We start from the raw sequence: 22,842 nt of genomic DNA on the forward strand, positions 1-22,842 counted from the left end.
GAAGTTATTCAAAAACTATAGTTCTTTGTAATCACTTTTCAAGTAAGGAAAATATTAATTCAGTGAAACTTTACTACAGTTAATGAAAACATATTTGTTGTTGTTATTGTTGTTGTTTAAAAACGATTCAAATGTTGAACCTTAAATTGTCAATATTTTTCAAATAAGATGGTAAACTTTTGTAATTTCTTGTATTTAATTCTAGAATATTTTTCAGTAAAATAATATAAAAAAAATTTAAAGCGCCTTTTGAAAAAGTGTCATTTATGCATCTAATACCTCTGTATGGCTTAGATAAATAATACAACTAGTGGACATATTTCTATACTTTAATTAGAAATTTCTCTGACAACTGTTTATTACTTAAATAAAAACAAATCAAGAATTGTTTACAATTTATCAATTATTCAGGAATTTTATTGAAATATCTAAATGGCATGATTTTCTCATGCATTTCTCAATCTAATGTATATAATACTGATTTGTCGTTTTGATTTCTAAAGGTTTAAGAAGAATTCAGGACAAAAACAGGAAGATGGGTTTTAAGTGGATAAACGGCAACAAACTTATTTCAAGATTTTGGTATTAAAATTTTGTCTTTTAGAAATAAAAAATGTTTATATATCAAACTGTTGACAGGTTATCTAAGGTAAGGTACCAGAAATCTACAGGTCCAACAAAAATCAACATGAAGTATATATACTATTTATGTGTATATTATTAACTCGTTAACAATACATTTAATTTCAGAAAATGTAAAAGATTGGTTATTTATTTATTTTATTTATTCGTTCGTTCGTTCGTTTATTTATTTATTCATCGTTTTATTTATATTGATATAACAAACATGTTTCAACAAGCTTATCCTCCATAATGTATCTGTAATGTGGAAAACCCACAGAGATTAATAGGAAGAGTATCGGATAAATAATGACGGGATTCACACCGTATAACCGGCGCCAGTGATGGCAGATCACTGCAGTGATGGCAGATAGCTTAAATTTACTGCTCGGTAGAGGTAGGTTATAAATTTGGTTGGTATTATTATATTACACAAATACTGCCCATTTCATTGCTATGAAACTATTGTCTATTGACCGGAGATATTATTAGGTAATTTTAAACTCGTTTTCTGTTTTTAGACTATTTTGAGCAGGTTAAAAGTGACAGCTTTGGAAAAATCCGTGAAAATATCTGTTTTTTGTTCAAAATATCTCAAGTTTTAACTAAATGGCAGGATTTAATGTTATTAATATAGACGTTCATCCATTGGGGTCACGCAAGCCAAATATCTACCCTGTGAGTCTTTTCTTGAAAGTTTTACAGACGTTTAATCTGATCCGGTCGAAGAAAAAATTAGGTGCAGTCTATAGAAATTGTTATGCGCATGCACCGCTTCAAAATACGACTTAAATCTGCCATTACAACAGAGATCTGCCATCCTTGGCGCCGGTAATACGGCGTGGGATTGCTGGTTCTGATGTATCTTCCGCGATCACCGATGAAAAAGAAATCATGTGGGATTAGTAATCGGTTAATTGCGTGCGGACTAATGAGGTATATATTGATAAGTTATCCGTGTAAGCCGAGTAAGTGAATCGACGGCCGAGATATAACCAAATTGGCATCCTGTTAAACTCGGCGGGAAAAACAAGAATAACGAATATATAGCATGTAAAGCAAACCAATGTTGAAAACGTCCAGAAATAAGTACTTCACTCATTCAATACTCACTGTTAAATATATTGATATATGGACAAGTAAATAGATTTGCATTTTTTTTATAAAAGAGATGATAACGACACTTCCTACTTATTTCATAACTTTTAAAGTATTTTTCGAAAGTTTCAATTTTTGTTTTAATATTCCAGTTTACAATTACTAGTTATAGTTAACCATACGATACTATTGCAATTGAATAGCTTACATGGTTTTTAGCTTGTTTTTATCATTATAGGAAAACCGGACACCCTTCAACTGGGGATTGCACTTATACGTTATTCGAGTATTTCAATACCGAAGAACTTTGGGGAACGGAAGATTGTTTAGATAACTTAGTTGATTTTTTCATTTGTGAGAAACCTTTTTCAGAGGACGGAACTAACACAAAAAGTATATTTCTTTAACTAGTATTTAATTCATTATAACTATTTTTGTTATGACGAGACCAAATAGATTTAAATTTACTTTATATGTTTATATTTCATATTTTTACTTTGCATATTTTATGAAATTTAATGTCAAAAAAGCTTTATGGTGATGCCAGTTTTTTTTCAACATTTTGATATTTGCAATATATATATGTCATTCGTGCAAGATTTAAATATGTAAACTGTGTCTTTTTTGACGGCTTCATAGTTTTGTTTTCAATTGAAATTTCTTCTAAGCCCCAGAGTAGTCAAACTGTTTGTTTTAATTTGATAATTTATCGAGCTCGTTAAGATTGTCAAGCGTTCAGAATGACTTGACCGCGCCATATAGGAATGCACTTCGTAACAAGTTGCATACGACAAAAAGAGTCCATTATTATTAATACTTGTTGCACACAAAAAGCAAAATTTAGCAAACTATTCAACTATATATCATATAGAGGATATTTGTTTGTTTGTGTGTAAGATGAAATTTTATTTCATCGAGTGGGCTTTAAAAACAGTATTCTCACGAGTGGGAATACTGTTTTTAAAGTTTACGAGATGAAATAAAATTACATCTTACACAACAAACAGACAAATTTTCTTTTAATTTTATGCTTAAAACAAGTTAAAACGAAATTTCCATAATTTTAACGTTAATATTAAAACTGTTTCCCCCATTGAGAGCCCCATTTAGTCGGAATTTCTCATTAAAAACAAGAAGTCTTGAGCTGAAAAATAAGTCCGCCAATCAACATTAAATGACGGTGATATTTATTCATTTTATTAAAAAATATTAATGATCGCTTGTTTAAATAATAAAAGCAAACAATTCTTGTAGGAGAAAAAGTCCAACCATCCATCCATATTTCTGTTACTTACTGCGAATTTATATTAGACCTGGCTTTGTAAATTGTAAGCGGCAGCCATTTTTTAAAGTTGTGTATTTCATGGGAGGAAAATAATTGTGTAAGATTCAGAGGGATATAATTTGGATTTGTTAGTCATACACCTTTTTAAAAGAAAGAAAACTTATTTTAGGATTGTAACAGACAAAAAATAAGTGTTGACAGATGTGAAAACATTCAGAAAAGGAGCTAGGAAAATGGAAAACTTGGAAGCTTGCTCAAGGACGCTGGGTTGTTTTACTTATTCTTCCAGTGATGGCTGTCAATGCTTTTCAATTTTTCATAAAGCATACGGCAGTTATTGCTCGTAGAATACTTTAATATGCCCAAATGTCATCAAGGGCAGTTTTGCATGGGGAAGGAATGTATTTTTCAGACTGTAAAAATGAAACAAATAAATTTAGAGACGAAATTTGGTGATTTGAATTTGAATGAATAGAAGTAAGTTTTCTTCTTTTTATTACTTTTGACATTTAAGTTATTTATCAATTTCAGCTTTGCATTTTCTTTAAACAGCCTGACATTGTCAGAATTGTCAGCAAAAATAAAATTTAGGTACCACATGGGGAAAATCTTAAAAAGTAGTTTCGTCATTGAAAAGAGTGAAATTATATTTTGATAATTTTCACTGTGAAATTACCAAATATAATTTTCACGGATAAATCAGTAATCCACTGAAAAGCATAAAATAAAATATGTTATTTTTGATATGACATGATATCAAATTCTAATTTTTCATTTCCGCTGTGTCGCATGTCTATACAAGTAGTTTCCGTGTTTAAGAATTACTTCTTACTTCGAAAGATATTTAGTGGTTTTATGTTAAAGACTTAGGCGAATATTTTTTGGAGCCGTGCTCTTTGCATCGGAAGTTATTTATTGTATATGAACAAAATTATACTAAGCAATAAATAAATAATTGTTTTAATATTTTCCGACTTAATTGGTTAAAATGCAATTACACAGGCTAAGGCTTGAAATTGAACATTGTGGTCTTGTTGTACTATGGCACACCAAATGCCCTTTTAGATTAAACACTTTACATCAAATTGAAATTTATGTTGACAAGAAGTTCCTGTTTTTAGTCAAAATAGAAGAGAATATTGCTTTCAGATTAAAGTATACGTAACCCCGAAGTGACATAATACACACTTGTTCTGTTCTTTTCTATTCCTTTTCTGCTCAACCGAAATATAATTTCGTTAAAATGAAATGTGTCAACAATAAATTCAAAGTTTAAATTTTGTTCACAGAGATTTTCCGTCTTATAGTTAACATACAGTATAATCATTAATTTAGACAATGGTTACACCAGAATTCCTGAAGAGATATACTACTTTAAGTGCTCTGATGGATCGTCAATACCTAGGGTACATTGGTGTGATCGGAATTTTGACTGCTTAGACTTTTCAGATGAAATGTCATGTCAGAAAGCTATTCCAGGTTTGTAAATTATTCGACATAATGCCAAGGAATTTGATATTGAGCTTTGATTTAACTTTCCACTTTTGTCGGATTAAATTATAAGGAAAATGACTTTTGTCGAAAGATTAATTGTGTTAAGTGAAAAATACTCCATACATGTATACTAATATATAGATCAGTAAAACGCTTTATGTGTAGGTATTGAATCAATATCTTATTCTATTTAATACGAATTTAGTGTATGTTTTGATGATAGTGTCTGCAATACTTTTCTTGATATTTATGATATTTTTATTTAGATCACATTCTCACGAAACATAGCAAATTAATGGTAAAAAAATATTTTCCTAATCGACTCAAACCCTGGGCTTATTTCCGCTGTACAGAAACCAAAGAATCTGTATCAATATTAGCTAAATGTGATGACGTCATCGATTGTCTTGATGCCTCAGACGAAGTCAGTTGTTCGTTCAACAATATTGGTAATTTTGTGTTGTGTTAGTTACACACTTATGCTCTTATTTGTCAATTGTGCATAGTTCGTTTATTTTGTATTTTGTAAAAGTCCCATGAAGCCATAAAATAACACTAATTTTAATCTAAAATTTTGTATAATAATAATAAGAAAAAACAACAAAAACAATACAATGAGCATATTGCTGAACCATTTGTTAACCGAGAAATTTAACACCCATAGTGTTGGCTATGCCTTAAAACTTTACAACTTACAACAGTTACTTTACTTTATTTACATTTGCCTAGTTTTCTGACAAATTAGCTCACATTCAGCGCTATTTTCTTCAGGTGGCGAATCGTCAAACATGCTCTTAATAAATTGTTAAGAGAGTAAAATCGTATGTTTCCCCTTTTTAAAGAACGGAAATAAACTCATTTTCGGCGCTGTTAATAATATGTATATGTTTAACATGCATAAATTATATTTAAGACATTATAACTTCAACAGTTAGCCTTTATTTATTTAATTTGCAGATAATCTTTCGATGGTTAAAACTGATGTTTATTAAGAAAAAAATTGCTCGTTTTCACAAAGTCCCATAAACCATGGCTATGTCATTACATTTGTTTACCTTTCGAAGATACAATATTATCAACTATGAAATTATATAATTTTAAACAAAAGAACATTTTGTCCATATTAAGAAAAATGAAGATATATCTATAATACCTTTAAAGTTGTTTGTAGCATGTGATGACACTGAATTTTCATGTGATGGGGGAAATTGTATAAACCTGAGTCAAGTGTGCGACCTAATATCCGACTGTGCGGACGGTACGGATGAATTTTGCGGTAAGGAATTACATCTCAATGATAAAGATAACGCAATAAAATGAAGATCATTAAACAAGCGGGGGTTGTATTTTCCCTATTACGTGTTAAACAATGCTTTTAAATACGTATTACTGATGTGAGTTCACCCTAAAGAAAAGCGACACAAAAATGTTCAAATATCAATCTTGCCTCATAAAATGAAATTTGTAAGAATAGGTTAATTTCTACAAATAAATTTCTGTTTACCCCGATCTTGTTGTCGAGCATATGATTGACATTCAGATATAATTATGCTATTGTAGGGTATGGGTTCTTGGCACAATTGTTGAATTTATGTTTCAGTATTTATTCTTTATGTAATAGCCTATTCTTTTTAAATACACTAACGTTTCCTTATTTAATTTAGGCTCATATGGACACTGCATTAAAGGCTGAAATTTGTTTCTTTTTCCATTCTTTTGAATCATTAAATGAATATTTTACGAATAGTTTTAGATAACCGAATGTGCGAACTGGATGAGTTTCGTTGTAAAAACGGACAGTGTATTCCAGAGGATGACCATTGTAATGCTAAATATGACTGTTCAGACAATAGCGATGAAATGAATTGTAGTTTGTATATGATTTTGTATTAATGTAAACTGAACATTTAGAAATTTGTTATTAAACCTGCATGCATCACCGATCTGAAGTTGAAGGGTTTTTAAAGCATCTAATAATAATAAGAAATTTATTCTGACGAAAAATAAAAAAGACGCCTACATTTTGATTGCGTTTAGTCTTAAACGTCTGCCATGTTAAAATAAATGCAAAAAGGAATTTCACATCACAAAATAGTTTAAAGTCTTGCCAATTCGTTTTCTTTTCTGTCAAGATCTTGGAGTAAAACATGAAATTCAAATAACTATTGTATTATAGATACTACAGAGATTAATGTATCATTATCTAACCGCTTTATATACTCAATGAAAACGTCGTCTTTTTTTGATTTACTATGTTGAATGTATGATATCAAGAAACACTTCCTTTATATTGCATCTCTAGACTTATGTAAGGAATCATTCTTCTGCGCCCATGATTATAAATGTATTCCTCATCGACTGAGATGCGATAGTTACCCTGACTGTAGTTATAACAGCGATGAAAGGCTTTGTCCTCCAACTACAAATGACATTAGTGGTGAATATCTATGGGCAGGAAAGGTCGGTTCAGGTAAGAAAATGTTGAGATACATAATTTCTGATCAATACCTGTAGTTTCTTTATACTAAACCGATCTCAGAAAAACCTGTCTCGTTTAATTTTTGAAATGTCCATATAAAAATGGCAAAAGTACGGTGGCACAAAGATGACATGTGTGTGTGTTTTTGTTTATTTCGAGGCCACTAGATACTATATCGTGGCCACGAGATAGCTAAGTCGTGGCCACGAGATACTATTTCATGGCCACGAGTTACTAAGTCGTGGCCACGAGATAGCTAAGTCGGGGCCACGAGATACTATGTCGTGGCCACGAGTTACTTAGTCGTGGCATCGAGATAGCTAAGTCGCGACCACGAGATACTTTGTCGTGGCCACGAGTTACAAAGTTTGTGGCCACGAGATAACTAAATCATGGCCACGAGATAATTAACCAATCAGAAAACACTATATATATTATGAAATTTTTTAACTTTACAACTTACTTTTACATGCAACATTCATTTTTGAAAATACTAATTTAAAAGATATTCACTTTGAACTTGTCTTTAGGATTATATTAGAAAGTCATTTCCAAGGCCCATCAGATATCAATTTTGACTTTATCCCATTGTTGGGCCAATTTTTTGATTGAATTGGTCAGTTTGTACGTTGGAGGCCTGTTAACCTTGTTTATACGATAACATGAGTGGTTTATTTTATTTGGAAGGGACATTGCCCATGGACAGTAGAGAGCCGATTCTGACATATGAATTTTCATCTGAAGTCAAACGTATACAAGCATATGATTTAAACCACCAGTGTGGTTGATTAAAATAAGAAACCTATATTTAATTTCATATAAACAAACACCATCGGCAAAGATGTATTAAGGTTGTATAGCTTCAAAACGTACCAAACTATCATAACACATTCCAAAGATATAAACAAATTAGAATGTAATAGAGGGTGTATTTCCATAATGCGATATATCAATCTGTGACGCTTCAACTCCAATTTAATATATTTAATATTTCTTCCGTTTTGCTCCAGATAGTAAAAGATATGTGAAATATACGATATGAAATAACTCCAAGGTTATATTACGGAGGGTTATGGTTTTTGTAACGCATCTGTTTAATGACAACATTCCAGTGATTCTCCAATATTTTGTTACTAATACATGTAATATCCGGGAATTAAATTTAAGTATGAAAAATATGAAAAGGTCAATATCTTCAAAATTATGTAAAGAGAGTTATTGCACTTTGTAAGTTTTATGTTCAATGTTTGTCTTAGACGTATCCTTAAGATAATACGAAAGATAAACAACTGTTTGTACATCCATGTTGTTCATATAAGTATTATTTAAATGCTTTAAATGAGGGTTGAAAATGAAAAAAGATTTTAAGTGAGAAGTAAGTACATGTATAGGTTTTTAAGGCATTTTAATGTTGTGAAAGGCAATCAAGTGTTTACATCTAAATTATATTTATTTCTTGAAGGCAATTTATCTGTACGAGAATTATCGTGTTCTTGTGGGCGAAAGTTTATATCATCTAGGATAACAATAAAAGCCAAAAAACGAGCCTAAATAGAAATTATGTTCCACTTAGATATTGTTCCTAGTAGTAATAGTAATCCATTTTGACCTGTATATGAAAAGGATAGAATTGTATGTTTAAACGACTTCAGCATGATAAGACCGATTGCTTTTGGAAAAAAGAGGGGCTGCTAAAAATAGAAGGACGCTATTTGAAACGGTTTGTAATAATCAAAACGTAAACTACGTCCAATCCAAATTATTTTACAGTTTTAAGATAATTTATGTGTGCTGAAATATCGTAGGGTTACAACTATTCTTTGATGCAAACTGTTCCAGGAAGTCTTCAGGTGCCCCTTGGTACATTATTTCAGGCACGAGAGGTGTCCTTAGTGGAACCGCCGAGCGTCCGTAAGCTAGCTTTATAGTTTGCTGACTAGAAAGAATACAAAGTCCCTGATAGCATTAAACCTAAAGTAGTGAGTGGCAAGTGATTTAAAGCCAACGGCATTAACTACTCGGTCATGGAGTCCTAATTTATAGTTATTTATGGTTAATTTGTATTTGAATATAAATTTCTATTTTAATGAATATTTGAATGAAATCATACCATTTTCTGGGGCATTTCCGCGACTACATGCCTTAACTGTTGATTTTTATCTTTATCTTCGTTAACTTACACAATATCATTTTGATTATAATAAGTACTTATAAAGACACTTGTCATTGAATACATAGTACGGGTTTAAATAGTGTAGCTTTAACTATGATGTCTTGTAGACAGGTATTCCTTATTTCTCACAGAGAATATTGGTTGGAAATTCATATCGCAAGGAATGGAACCTGGAAAAATAACTTTTCTAAGACGATGTTTATTTTATGGAGTAAGAGTGGATTCAATTTTAGATGAGGTGTTGAATGGAAAGTATTCTTGTTTTGTTAATGTAAGTTAATTCTTACATATTCATCTTTGTGGATATTTTTATCCGAAAATGCATTAATAAATGTAGTGTTTAACAAAAAGTGTGGACAATATCCTTCGGTACAATGCATTTTTATAATTATATTGAGCTTTTTTCTTTTTTTCTTTCTGCTAACAAATAAAATAAATGTCGAGTCAATAAGATTAATCATTCATTTTAAATATGTTGAATTAATTTAAAGTATAACAAAGCAGCAACTTGAAACAATACAGTGAAGTGCAATCGATTAGATAGTATCGCTGTGATGTAAAGGTTCGAACAAAAGAAGTACACGTGGACAAAAAAGTTTTGTTTTTAGCCAATTTTGTACGAAATATTTGTTCATACCGAAATGAAATTTTAGCGTATCATATTGTTTTTCAAAATGTACATGTTTTGTAAAGATATTAGATCAATTCTTCGGAGAAAAAGGTTGAGCTCTTGCTATGACCCTGGTCGTCGGCGTTAGCTTAGATTTTCGTTTACATGTCGTTTCTGAGAAACTGTAAAATATATTCACATTAAATTTGTTTTTTCATATTTTCTATCATAATATCACAATATTTCAGAAGGGCAGATAACTCTAAAATTCATTTTCCCCATTTTTAAATCGTTGCGAGGTAAATTTGTAAAATCACAGAATGGGGTGACTGTGAGATTTCTTGGCTTAAACTAATTAGATAGATATATTAATGTAAAGATGGAAAGAAATAACCATGAACATCTTTTGCTTTAAAACACTTTTTATAGGTTCACACAATGGGCTGAAATAAACATATTTATGAAAGTTCAAGCATTTAGCACAACACAAAATTAACTTAGAAATGATTCGAACTATTTTAACTAGATTAACACCGGTCAAGTAACACATTCTGCTTTCCGGATCCAACGCTTCAATAAGTGAAATGTACGGCGGGTGATATAAGTTCATCTGATTTGCTTGTTTGTAATTTTATTGTTGTTTAGTGTCCATTTTATTTCAGGTACAAAAGAAATGCAAGTTCAGATTTAGTGAAGCAGCTCTTATTGACAATTACAGCAATAATTTTGCATATCCGTTTTGTCACTGCACAATAAAAACATTCCGACAAGGAGCACTTACTACTGAGTATGTATCAAAATTGTTTTAGTTCACTCATACTTCGTAAAAGCACGTGTTTACATTAGAATAATTTAGCATTGGTTATTTATGTGTTTAACATTTTCTTCGCAAGAAGAGATCGTTTCGAGTATTTTTTCAATGTGGGTTAAAAGGAATAAATTTGGTCTGACAATTTTGTTATTGAAGTAAAGTTTCGGTAACACTTGTACTGAATTTATGGCACATTAAAATGCTGCCATTCAAACGTGGTATATCTTAAAGTTTTCATTATCAAAATGTATATCAAATATTGATAATGATACTTGATGAGCATCTGAAAATATTTTGTAGTGACGTAATAATATTAAAAAAAAAACACAAACAAACAACTTGAGACATATGTCGTTCAAAATTCCAGGAATAATATGGTTTCAAAAACCACTTGTGATGGAACAAACATCACAGAATTACGTGTTGAAGGTGGTACTGCTTCTTCAACATATTTTGATGAGTTGAGACCTCTAACACCTAGTAATTACTTCGACGTGATACCTGCACCTCCTTATTGCACTTACGGTATGGCGCCTATAAACATTTACATATTATGTATTCTGACATTAATAATAAAGTTGTCAAAGCCCAATTCAATCTCGAGAAGTTTATCATAGTATTTAAACTTTAAAAAGGCATTATATTCTCCTTACATATTGAAGGAACATTTTTTTAATTGAAAGAATAACATAAAGATTTTATCCATATTTACACGGACGGTTCATACATTTGTATCCTGTATAGGGTATCAATAAAGATAAAGATTTGCTTGAACTTTTTATCAATAAACATATATATTTTTGTCAGACGTTGAGTATTAAAAGCATCCGATTTGTTAAAGATATTATCAGTAAAATGGTGATTTTGTTGATTAAATTTTTTTAGAACAGGTCAAGTGCAAACAAGTGCGTCTTTCAAAATATGTTATTGATAAGTTTAAAAAAACGTACTCGTAAAAGCTTTATTTTTTAGATTTGTAGCGACTTATATACTGTTCAATACCCTATAAATGATCTTGAATAACAATAAGAAATATGTATATGAAACTGTACCTTAAAAAAAGAAAAGTTTTAAACATGCTTAATTAATTGGCATCTTTTCTGTAGTTATGTATTATACTGTATCAGTGATTACTTTATTCAGTGGTTCCAAACAAGAATTGTTAATAGATTTTTAACACATGTTCACTATTAATGAAACAAAACATGTTTAAACTGTTTGAAAGAAACCTTAAATCACTTTTATTTAGCAATGTCATAAATTCAAAGCCATTTTCATTATCTGTAAGACAGCAAGTCACACATTGTTTTCATGACCTTCTAATTGTAAATCATCCATTTTAAGTTGTGAGGCGTACTAATTACATACTGCTAATTCTAAAAAAGCCTGGTATTAGCATGATATATTTATTAAAGTACAAATTTGATGTAGCATGAAAATTGAGTAAATAACAGTGACATGTGGAATCAAATAAACTAATTTAATGTGATAGTAACATTTTGTATGTTATTTTATATTTCATCATTATATCTTCATATAATTAATATAAATTTTGAAACTCTGTTGTTTCATTATTGTCATGGTAAATTCTCGAAAAAGAAAAACATAATGCTTTCATAGGAATTTAGTCGTTTAGCAATGATTTCTTGACTGCACTAAGCTCTTTACAATGTTTACCAACACATTTCTTTCATATCATAAACGAGTGACAGCAGATATCCAGGTTCATACTCTATGCCCTTTACATACTACTAATGACAATATTTACATGATATGAATTGATTCAATATTTTTGTCACTATCAATAACAATTTCATGTATATGTACAATATTAAGATAAACGTTTTACCCAGTTGATGCCTCATATATATATATATCACAATAAAACAAAGCTGTAAGCTGATATAGTGAAAACAAAGTATCCGTCTGTCAGTCTGTCCGGCCGCCGACTTTTATTTACCAACGGCATCACTTCAAAATCCATAAGGTATCAATGACACATTAAAAACTTAAAATACAATAGGCCAGTTGTTCAAAACTTTTGTTAGCTTTAACAACAAATTAACTTGACAGTTATTAACTCTTAACATATTAGTTAACTAACGATATGCCAAAAATTGAGTTGTTCAAATTTTTCGTTAGTTAACGAGGCGTTAAGGTGGTTAACGTTTAGTTAACTGTCTAATAAAAATAACTGATCCCATAATGCAGTGTGTAACTTTCCTTTACAAAAACGCAAAATGGCGGACTACTCTCTAATTCAATAATGATTACTCAAAATATCTGCTGATGTACAATGTTTGCAAAATACCATCGAGTCATAGACAAATAAAAAATAAAAAACCTCTTGTCATTTGATAAGTCTTTTTTAACTGTTGGTCATTTACATAATGTAACCCTTACCCCAGAACCTATATGGAACTATGAATATCTTGACTAAAATTGAGATTGATTTATTTTATCGTGCCGTTTTAACATGGGTTAACATATCTAATGTTCTTTTAAAGTTAATTTGGTATTTGAAGCATTTGGCAATGTACCATGCATTAAGTATGTATTCTGGTCTGATAAACTAAATTAACCAGCCAGTCTGCATATAAAACAAACAGTGCTTGCCATTTATCGTGTAGAAATGATCCAGCATATGCTTCTCCCACATGTATATTTTCCTTGTGTTTGCATCTTTATCAGTGTTCATTACATAATGTTTGTTAAATCCTTTTGTGAAATCTTAAAACTGGGTGTAAGGAAACATGTCTGCAAAAACGCAAAGTCTGAATGATAAATTCTATTTTTTAAACTCTTTAAAACACTTTTATTGTATGCTTTTCAGTGGACTACTGATTAATACGTGAAAATTATTTTTGATAATTTCTCAAAATATAAGTTCACACTTTTCAATGACGAAACTACTTTTTGAGGATTTTCCCCATGTGGTACCTCAATTTTATTTTTGCTGACAATTCTGACAATGTCAGGCTGTTTAAAGAAACAGCAAAGCTGAAATTGATAAATTACTTAAATGTCAGAAGTAATAAAAAGAAGAAAACTTACTTCTATTTGTTCAAATTCCAATCACCAAATTTCGTCTCTATTTTTTTTGTTTCTTTTTTACAGTCTGAAAAATACATTCCTTCCAAATGCAAAAGTGCTCTTGATGACATTTGGGCATATTAAAGTATCCTACGAGCAATAACTGCCGTATGCTTTATGAAAAATTAAAAAGCAATGAGAGTCAGCACTCGAAGAACAAGTAAACAACCCAGCGTTCCTGAGCCATCTCCCAAGTTTTCCATTTTCCTAGCTGCTTTTGTTAATGATATCACATCTGTCAACATTTATTTTTTGATTGTTGCAATCCTCAAATAAGTTTTCTTTCTTTTAAAAAGGTGTGCGACTAGCAAATCTAAATGACATCTCTCTGAATCAAACACAATTATTTTCCTCCCCTGAAATAAACAACTATAAAAAATGACTACCGCTTACATTTTACAAGGCCAGGTCTAATATAAATTTGCAATAAGTAACAGAAATATGGATGGATGGTTGGACTTTTTCTCCTACAAGAATTGTTTGTTTTTATTATTAAAACAAGCGATCATTCATATTTTTTAATAAAATGAATAAGATCACCGTCGTTTAACGTTGATTGTCGGACTTATTTTTCAGCTCAAGACTTCTTCTTTTTCATGAGAAATTCCGACTAAATGGGGCTCTAAATGGGGAAAACAGATTTTAATATTAATATTAACATTAATATTATGGAAATTTCGTTTTAACTTGTTTTTAAGCATAAAATAAAAAGAAAATTTGTTTGTTTGTTGTGTAAGATGTACTTTTATTTCATCTCGTGAACTTTAAAAACAGTGGCTACGCAACTCGTGAGAATACTGTTTTTAAAGCCCACTCGATGAAATAAAATTTTATTTTACACACAAACAAACAAATATCCTCTATATAATTGTTGTTGACAGTACACAATGAACACATGGTCATGGAACACCATGTTTAACTGTTGCATAATGGTAATTAATGAGTCTTTTAAGGGTCTGATTATGGTATTGATTTTTGTATGCTCGAAAGTTTTACCCCTGGCGTTCGTCCGTCCGTCTGTCCGTCCGTCCATAAGCAATTTTGTTTCCGGAGCATAACTTCCATTCGGCCAATAATATTCAAACTTCATAGGATAATTGTCCATATTGAGTAGAAGACTTCTATTGATTTTGGTGTCACAAGGTCAAAGGTCAGGGTCACTATAACCTTAAAGCTGAAAACAGTTTCCGGAGCATAACTTCAGTTCTATTTGGCCCACAATATTCAAACTTCATAGGATGATTGTCCATATTTGGTAGAAGACCCCTATTGAATTTGGGGTCACAAGGTTAAAGGTCACTATAACCTTAAAAGTGAAAAAAGTTTCCGGAGCATTACGTAAGTTCCATTAAGCCCACAATATTCAAACTTCATAGGGTGATTGTCCATATTGGTAGAAGATCCATATTGATTTTGGGGTCACAAGGTCAAAGGTCAAGGTTACTATAACCTTAGAACTGCAAATTGTTTCTGGAGCATAACTTACGTTCCATTTAGGCAAAAATATTCAAACTTTATGGGATGATTGTCCATATTGGGTAAAAATCCCATTTTAATTTTGGGGTCACAAGTTCAAATGTCAAGGTCACTATTACCTTAAAATTGAAAAGAGTTTCCGGAGCATAACTTAAGTTCCATTTGGCCAACAATATTCAAACTTCATAGGATGATTGACCATATTTGGTAGAAGACCCCTATTGATTTTTGGGTCACAAGGTAAAAGATCAAGGTCACTATTACTTAAAAACTGAAAACGATATCAGGAGCATAACTTTAATAACTTAAGTTCATTTGGCCCACAATATTCAATTTTCATTGGATGATTGTCCAAATCGGGTAGAAGACCCCTATTGATTTTGGGGTCACAAGGTCAAAGGTTACTATTACCTTAAAACATTTTCCAGAGCATTACTTAAGTTTCATTTGGACCACAGTATTCAAACTTCATAGGATGATTGTCCATATTTGGTAGAAGAACCCTATTGATTTTGGGGTCATAAGGTCAAAGATCAGGGTCACAATGATCTTTACACTGAAAATTTGTGCTTGCTCGAGCATAACTTAAGTTCCATTTGGCCCACACATTTGGCCTTGAGTAGAAGACCCCTATTAACTTTTTGTTCACAAGGTAAAGGTCATAATAACCTTAAAACTTTCGCTCAAAAATTTTAGTAGTAATCAACCTACAGCTGTACAATTTTATAGGATGAACCATGTCCATTTCATGACCCCTACTGATTTTAGGCTCATAAGATCAAAGGTCAGGGTCATAATGACCTGAACACTGAAAATTGTGCTTTCCAGAACATAACACAAGTTCCATTTGGCTTACAGTGTTCAAACTTCATAGGATGATTGCCTATATTGAATAAAAGATGCATATCTATATTGGGGTCACAAGGTTAAAGGTCAATATCAAATGACCTTAATTTTGTTAAAAGTTGTCAAACTTAATAGAATAATCACTTGTATTGAATACATTAATCATATGCCCTACACAATTTGCTCATATTATGTTATATCCCGTCATTCTGTCCATCCCTGGTAGTAAAATTATTTAATTCCCATGTCTTTCAAATGCTTTATCCTTTTTATCACTTTCATGCATATAATGCTCCGCCTAGCGGTGCTCTTGTTATTCCATATGCTTGTTTTGGAGGTTACTAGGCTCATAATACGATAAATGATTGAGAAATATGTCCCATTTGTGTTAAAATGATAAAAGTAACTGATTGAGAGTTGACAGTGGTAGAGCAAGGGGGCAACCTATTATCTGTTCCTCTAAAGGTTCTGGAGGTGAATTAATTTTGTTTTTAAATGTTTGTTAAAGCCGGTTTTTTAACAAAAAGATAACGCTATTTTTTTCAGAACAACTGAAATTTTAACAAAGATATTAAACAAAAAAGATAACAACACTTTGTAAATTTAACACAACTTTAACGTTCACTATGTTTAACAACAGGATTACTTTACAACAAAATTGAATACAGAATTTAACAATCTTTTGTTAATTTAACAATAATTTCGTTGTTAAATATTTAAAAGAAGTTTTGAGCAACTGGGCCAATGTGATCTCGTCGAGAAGAATTTCGTCTTTTGCTTGAATTTCTAGTTATGTGTATAACCAATTGTTATTCTCTGCACTAAATCAGAGAATATCATTACACAAAATGATTCATTATGAAGCAACATAAAAAAATCGATACATAAAACTCTGGAGAAATGATGATCATTATTTTATAAATAGGTCTCTTGTCATAATTTTGCTTAAAGTATATGCATTTGCATAATTATGTATTTCAAAATGTTTTGTCAATTTATGCTTAAAATTGTCAGAATATATGTGAAAAGACTTTTTTAATTCACTTGGTGACAATTCTTCCAAATAATGAGTCATTTCGGTAAGTGACATGTTTAGATTTTGGCTTAAAATTAAGTATGATTTTTTACCATTTAATAGAGTACAATGCAGACGTTTTTGGTGGCTTTTTTCTTTGTGAAAGAGACGGAAAAGCTATATCAGCGTCAATGGTGTGCGTTTATTCCGTAGATACAAGCGGTTACATGACAGGATGTGCATCTGGAGAACATTTACGAAACTGTGGTAATTAAAACAATTTTCAAAGCATTCCCTTGTAATCATTACTCAAAAGTGGATAACGAAAATATTTATCAGAGCATTCCGGTGTGATCGTTAATTATTTTACTTCTATTTTACTTCTGTTTTTACTTTGGAAAGGAAATAGTTTGTGCAAATCAACATATTATGTATTATAAACTAGATTAGTTGACTTAATGTTTGTTTTAGTAACAAATACATGTGTATGATCTTTTCAACATACCCATAAACTTAACTTAAATGAATTACAAATCTTGTCAGAAAAAAAATGTTCACGATAGCAAGCCTGTTAAAAAATTGACTGTATAAAACTCTTCACAAAATTTGTATTAGCATTATGTATGTATCAAGCGATTCACAATTACAGAACTGTTGTTGATGATACCTATCCTAGGAGAGCCCTGGTCTTACAAACGCAACCATATTATGATTATTTATTTAATTTAGTTCTACCACGCAATTGTAAAAGTCTTCTCATTTTGTTTTGCTTTAATCATTTACGCAAACATTTTGAAACTGTTCTAAAGTTCCTTATCAACTTAAACATTAAACCAGTAGGGTAGTATTTAACCCATCTATCCATAAGCCGTGTGAAGATAATTTTAGCCGGCTTTACATAGTCTACACTGTTCACTACTCATTTTGTACATAATTTATCATATTTGAATAATTCCTGTAAAATAAGGAATGGTTAAGACAAGTCTATTTACGGTAAGTTTTAATGAATAAAGACAGTGTCATAATAAATTTTTCTGTGGTACATCGGAATATAAAGTTGTTTATCATTATTTGATAGCATTTTTGTCAAACCCTATTCATTTTTATGAACATATTTCAACGCTTTTTAATGATCTTAAACGTAAATAACTAACTTACTTGGATTCTTATTCTTTTGTTTTAATGATTTGGTTACTGTCGTTGGAATATATGCAAGCATTGAGGGTAATGAAATTAGCATAATGTTTGGATTTCTTTCAAAAGTGAAAAACAGAAACTAGATTTTAAACTTCTTGTCATTATCATTATCAACTTTAACAAATAATCCCTTAAAAACTTATTGTTTAAGATTTTATTACAACATATGTTTTTCAGAAAAATTCGTTTGTCCTGAAAATACATTGAAATGTCCTGAAAGTTACTGTATTGAACAAAGATTTCTATGTGATGGAAAAAAAGAATGTCCTGGAGGAGAAGATGAACAAGAGTGTAGTAAGTCATCTTAATTGTTTAAAACATCTCTAAAGCCATATGACATATTAAACAATTTTCTATCTTTCGATGGAATTTGAAAAAGTAATAAAACGACGTGTAAAACGCATCTTTGGCTTTCCCAAATTAGGGTTTAAGGACACACTAGTACCATTTTTTATGAAAGTAGCATCATATGATATTAAATCTGCAGAAACAATGTCAAGGTTTGTGACAAGAATTGTGATATTTTTATGAAACATTCTTTGTCAACAGCAACGTATTATTTGCTTACAAAAATAATAAATAAAAGTGCCAAAGTTAAAGTACATCATTAAAGACACCAACAAATAGCAGTTTTGTGAAAAAAAAAAATAACGAAAATGTACTAAAATCATTACTTTTCTTTTATTCAAGGGGAATGAAAAATTACCCAAATCAACTTTTTGTATGCATAAAAGGGCAACAAATCAAAAAATCAGAAATGTAGAGCACAAGTTTCTGTGCACTGCACTTCTTATCAATAAGATCTATCATCCTATGAACTTTCATGTCCATAGATTTTATAGTTTAGGAGAAATGGCCAGGACAAAAATAAAGTATGAAAATTAACAAAGGGCAATGACTCAAAAACATAAGAAATGCAGAGTACCGGTTCTTGTGCACTGCACTTCTTCTTAATGAGATTTATCATCCTATGAAGCTTCAAGTCCATAGTTTTTATACTTTAGAAGAAATGGCCCAGACAAAAATAAAGTATGAAAATTAACAAAGGGCAAAAAAGGTCATTGAATATTCAAATGTCTACGGTCAATTTTGCCATGAAAATTATATGGATATTAAATTTCAGGTTCCAACATTTTTTAAATTCATGTTTTATTTGATTTGCTTTAAATTTCAGCTTGCATTGACTCAGATAGAGAAGTTATCTTACTTGTTGAAGATAAAGACTCGGAAAGCAGAGAAGCAGCGATGCATTTAGCAAAACAATTTTATACAAGCACTGAAAAGAGTATCGTAAGATTATTCTATTTTAAGAGTCTGAACAGATCAAAGGAGTTTGACATAACAAACAGTTTGTTGGAAGTAAGAGAAAAAGATATACATCTGCGCCTGGAACCTGAATTCAAGTATACAACACTGACAACAAACTTTCTTAAACAAGTTCGGTTTTCAAAATCAGAAAAAAGAGCGATTATTGTGTTGGAGAATAGTAATAATTCAGCAAATGTTGCCCGCTTAGCATTATCCAAACTTTCAGAGCCTGAGTTTTTTATATATCGAGTAATAAAAGATTTTAGTTTTTCATTTTACAAGGCTGATAGATACAAATTTGTTAGAGATATACACATCAGTAGATGGAGTTCTCTGTTTTTTACTGGCTTCAGACGGTTTCCAGAAATATGTACCGGTGAGTGAAAGAGATTAAAAATGACCATAATTGATAAGATTAAAAAATAGTGATATAAAACAGAATGCCTTAAGAAAGCCCTGTACATCCTGTTATGTACATACAAATTTGTTTGAGATACACAAATATTATGCACAGCAATTAAAGAATAGAACATTTCTGATGCTATTTTTCAAAAGAAAATAATAATTGTTTTGTCAATAAATTTAAATGTAATGATAAAAATGACTTTGCAAAGAGTAATAAGAATATTTGACAATAACATGAAATCTTAAGTAATTTTTAGACGTTTTATAGTTAACTTTCTCCATGCTGGTGTGTTCATTCCTTAGCAGTTTCAATATTGTGACAAGAAAACAGAAATAAAGAAAAAACAATGTTAGAAAAACCACAAGAATTATGAGTAAATCTTTCATGAGAAAAAAATGTTTGATATGTATATTTCCTTGGAGGTGAGTCCTTCTTCCTTTGTGTTTCAGAGGCTGCAAATATTCCTTGTGATGGAACGTTCAGATGTTCTTCAAGTAAGCGATGTATATCATTTGAACAAGTGTGTGACAATGTTGTGCATTGTAGAAATGGTGACGATGAACGACTGTGTGATTCTTTGTGTCCTCGGAAATGTAACTGTGTTGGTGATGTAATTAATTGTAGGTCGGCCGACATTTCCATGTCTGATATCTCATCAGTGGCAACACAAGCCAGGATGGTTGATCTAAGTCAAAATCCTAAAATTAACAAAATACGAAAAAAACATCTGAATTTTATTTATATGATACGCCTTAATGTTTCGTCGTGCGATATTCATCATATTGATAAAAAAGCTTTCTTCTACTTAAAACATCTGTTGTCATTGGATCTTAGTAGCAACAGAATAAACCGGTTACCTGTGGTATATAGCAAGCTGCGTTATCTTAAAATGTCGTCGTGTGACATTCATCATATTAATAAAAAACATTTTTCTAGTTTAAGTAATCTGATATCGTTGGATCTTAGCAACAATAAAATACAACGGTTACCGGATATGGTATTCAGCATGCTGCAGTATCTAAACCATTTGAATTTAGATAGAAACATTAAATTGACAGATATTTCATTGAAAGCTTTTAAAGATTTAAAAGCATTAATAAGCTTAAAGCTTTCGGGCACAGGCCTGACTAAGATTAACTCGTATACATTCTCTGACTTACAGTTAAATAGTATTGATATTTCTAATGGTAAAATTGAGGAAATTGAAAATTATGCCTTCAATGATTCTGTAGTTCATAAAATCAATTTTGAAGGAAATAATGTATTAAGATACGGACAATTAATATTCTATGGCATAACATCACTTCGAGAGCTTTATACACCTGAATTTAAATTCTGTTGCATTCGCCCGAAATATGTTCCGGAGGAAAAATGCAAACCATTGAAGGATGAATTCTCTTCATGTGACGACTTGATGAGAAACTATATCCTTAAGGTACTGCTTTGGATAGTTGGGATAGCTGCATTGTGCGGAAACCTCTTGACAATCATCTACCGTCTTGCCTGCGATCGTGAAAGGCTACAGATAGGTTATGGAATATTTGTAACTAACCTGGCAGTCGCAGATTTCCTTATGGGTGTGTACCTGATCATAATAGCAGTTGCTGACTTAGTCTACAAAAACAGGTACTGGTTTCTTATAAATTCACTCTACAGAAACAGATACTATTTTTCGTACTTATTAACAGACAACATGTACGAGATTTTTTAACAACATTATGTACACAAATGCCTGACTTGTACTTATATCTAAAGAAATGCTGATGAAAAATATATTGTCTACCTCTATTCAAATACCATTTCAATCTATCAAATCAGGATATCTGCATAGTTATTTTCTCTACTTGATATTTCAATTTGCTATTAAATCATTTGTATTAGTCTAATCGTAACTCGGATTAGTTGATTTACAGGAAATTTTGTCAAAATCAGTCGCTTCCTGTTTTATTGCTTTGAAAGAAGATGCTTTGTTAATTTTGTCTTAGGTTTCTTAATATGTAAAGATAACGTGGCATCGTAGCCAATTGTTTACCTTGCATTTCTAAGTATTTTCTTAAAGGCTATGATTATTTTTGTCTAAATAGGACATCTATTGATTTCCGTTTTTATTTCAACAATTAACATGAAAGATGAAATCAATTTTTGTTAACTTGTTATATAAATTGAAAGAGATAATGAATGAATGAGAGTAGCAAACAGGTTTCAAAAGAAAGTCCTGTAATTTTCATAAAACGGTATCATATATTTCCAGATACATTTCAATGGATGAACAATGGAGAAACAGTAATTGGTGTATAACTGCCGGAGTTTTGTCTACAGTTTCATCTGAAGCCAGTGTTTGTTTTGTTTGCTTGATTACGTTGGACCGATTTTTAGTGATTAAATTTCCATTTGGCACAGTGAGGTTTGGTCCAATAAAGGCGTATATCTGCTGCGGAATTTGCTGGTTAATTTCCATTATCCTATCTATCATTCCAGTGGCTTACGCAAGTCACTTCGAAAACAAATTCTACTCAAAAAACGGAGTATGCGTTGCATTGCCTTTAACAAGAGATAAGCCTCCAGGTTGGATATATTCTGTATCAGTTTTCATTGGCTTCAATTTCTGCACTTTTATTCTTATTGCTGTAGGACAAATCTCCATATTCATTGAACTTCGAAAAACACCATCAGTTCTGCGGAAGACAAAATTATCAAGAAAACGCGAATTGAAAGTGGCCAGAAATCTCATCTTTGTTGCGGCGACTGATTTTTTTTGTTGGTTTCCGATAGGATTGCTTGGTAAGGTCTCGTGCAAATTTAAACTTGATATAATCATTCATTTGCAATGCCAATTTTGCATCGGCTAATGAATCTTATAACCCATATTTAAATTCAACCATTAATTCAAGGCTTTATGTAGGACCCATTATAAAGTCTTCTTGAATTTT

At 31.0% G+C, this 22,842-nt stretch overlaps 1 protein-coding gene across 1 annotated transcript in view; it reads left to right on the forward strand.

Moving 5' to 3' along the window:
- LOC132748804 (uncharacterized) overlaps positions 1-22,842 on the forward strand; it is a 47,845-nt gene that overhangs the window by 22,410 nt on the left and 2,593 nt on the right. The window contains exons 17-31 of the mRNA XM_060738444.1: positions 504-582; positions 1,958-2,112; positions 4,340-4,483; positions 4,765-4,947; positions 5,670-5,774; positions 6,246-6,368; positions 6,801-6,968; positions 9,282-9,421; positions 10,423-10,547; positions 10,939-11,096; positions 17,125-17,268; positions 18,376-18,492; positions 19,373-19,882; positions 20,362-21,538; positions 22,164-22,693. Coding sequence (XP_060594427.1) covers positions 504-582; positions 1,958-2,112; positions 4,340-4,483; positions 4,765-4,947; positions 5,670-5,774; positions 6,246-6,368; positions 6,801-6,968; positions 9,282-9,421; positions 10,423-10,547; positions 10,939-11,096; positions 17,125-17,268; positions 18,376-18,492; positions 19,373-19,882; positions 20,362-21,538; positions 22,164-22,693 — 3,858 coding nt within the window. The remainder of the gene's footprint in view (positions 1-503; positions 583-1,957; positions 2,113-4,339; positions 4,484-4,764; positions 4,948-5,669; positions 5,775-6,245; positions 6,369-6,800; positions 6,969-9,281; positions 9,422-10,422; positions 10,548-10,938; positions 11,097-17,124; positions 17,269-18,375; positions 18,493-19,372; positions 19,883-20,361; positions 21,539-22,163; positions 22,694-22,842) is intronic.

The sequence above is a fragment of the Ruditapes philippinarum genome, unplaced genomic scaffold (genome assembly GCF_026571515.1).
Source record: "Ruditapes philippinarum isolate M1 unplaced genomic scaffold, ASM2657151v2 ctg98_1_1_1_1, whole genome shotgun sequence".
NCBI lineage: Eukaryota > Metazoa > Mollusca > Bivalvia > Venerida > Veneridae > Ruditapes > Ruditapes philippinarum.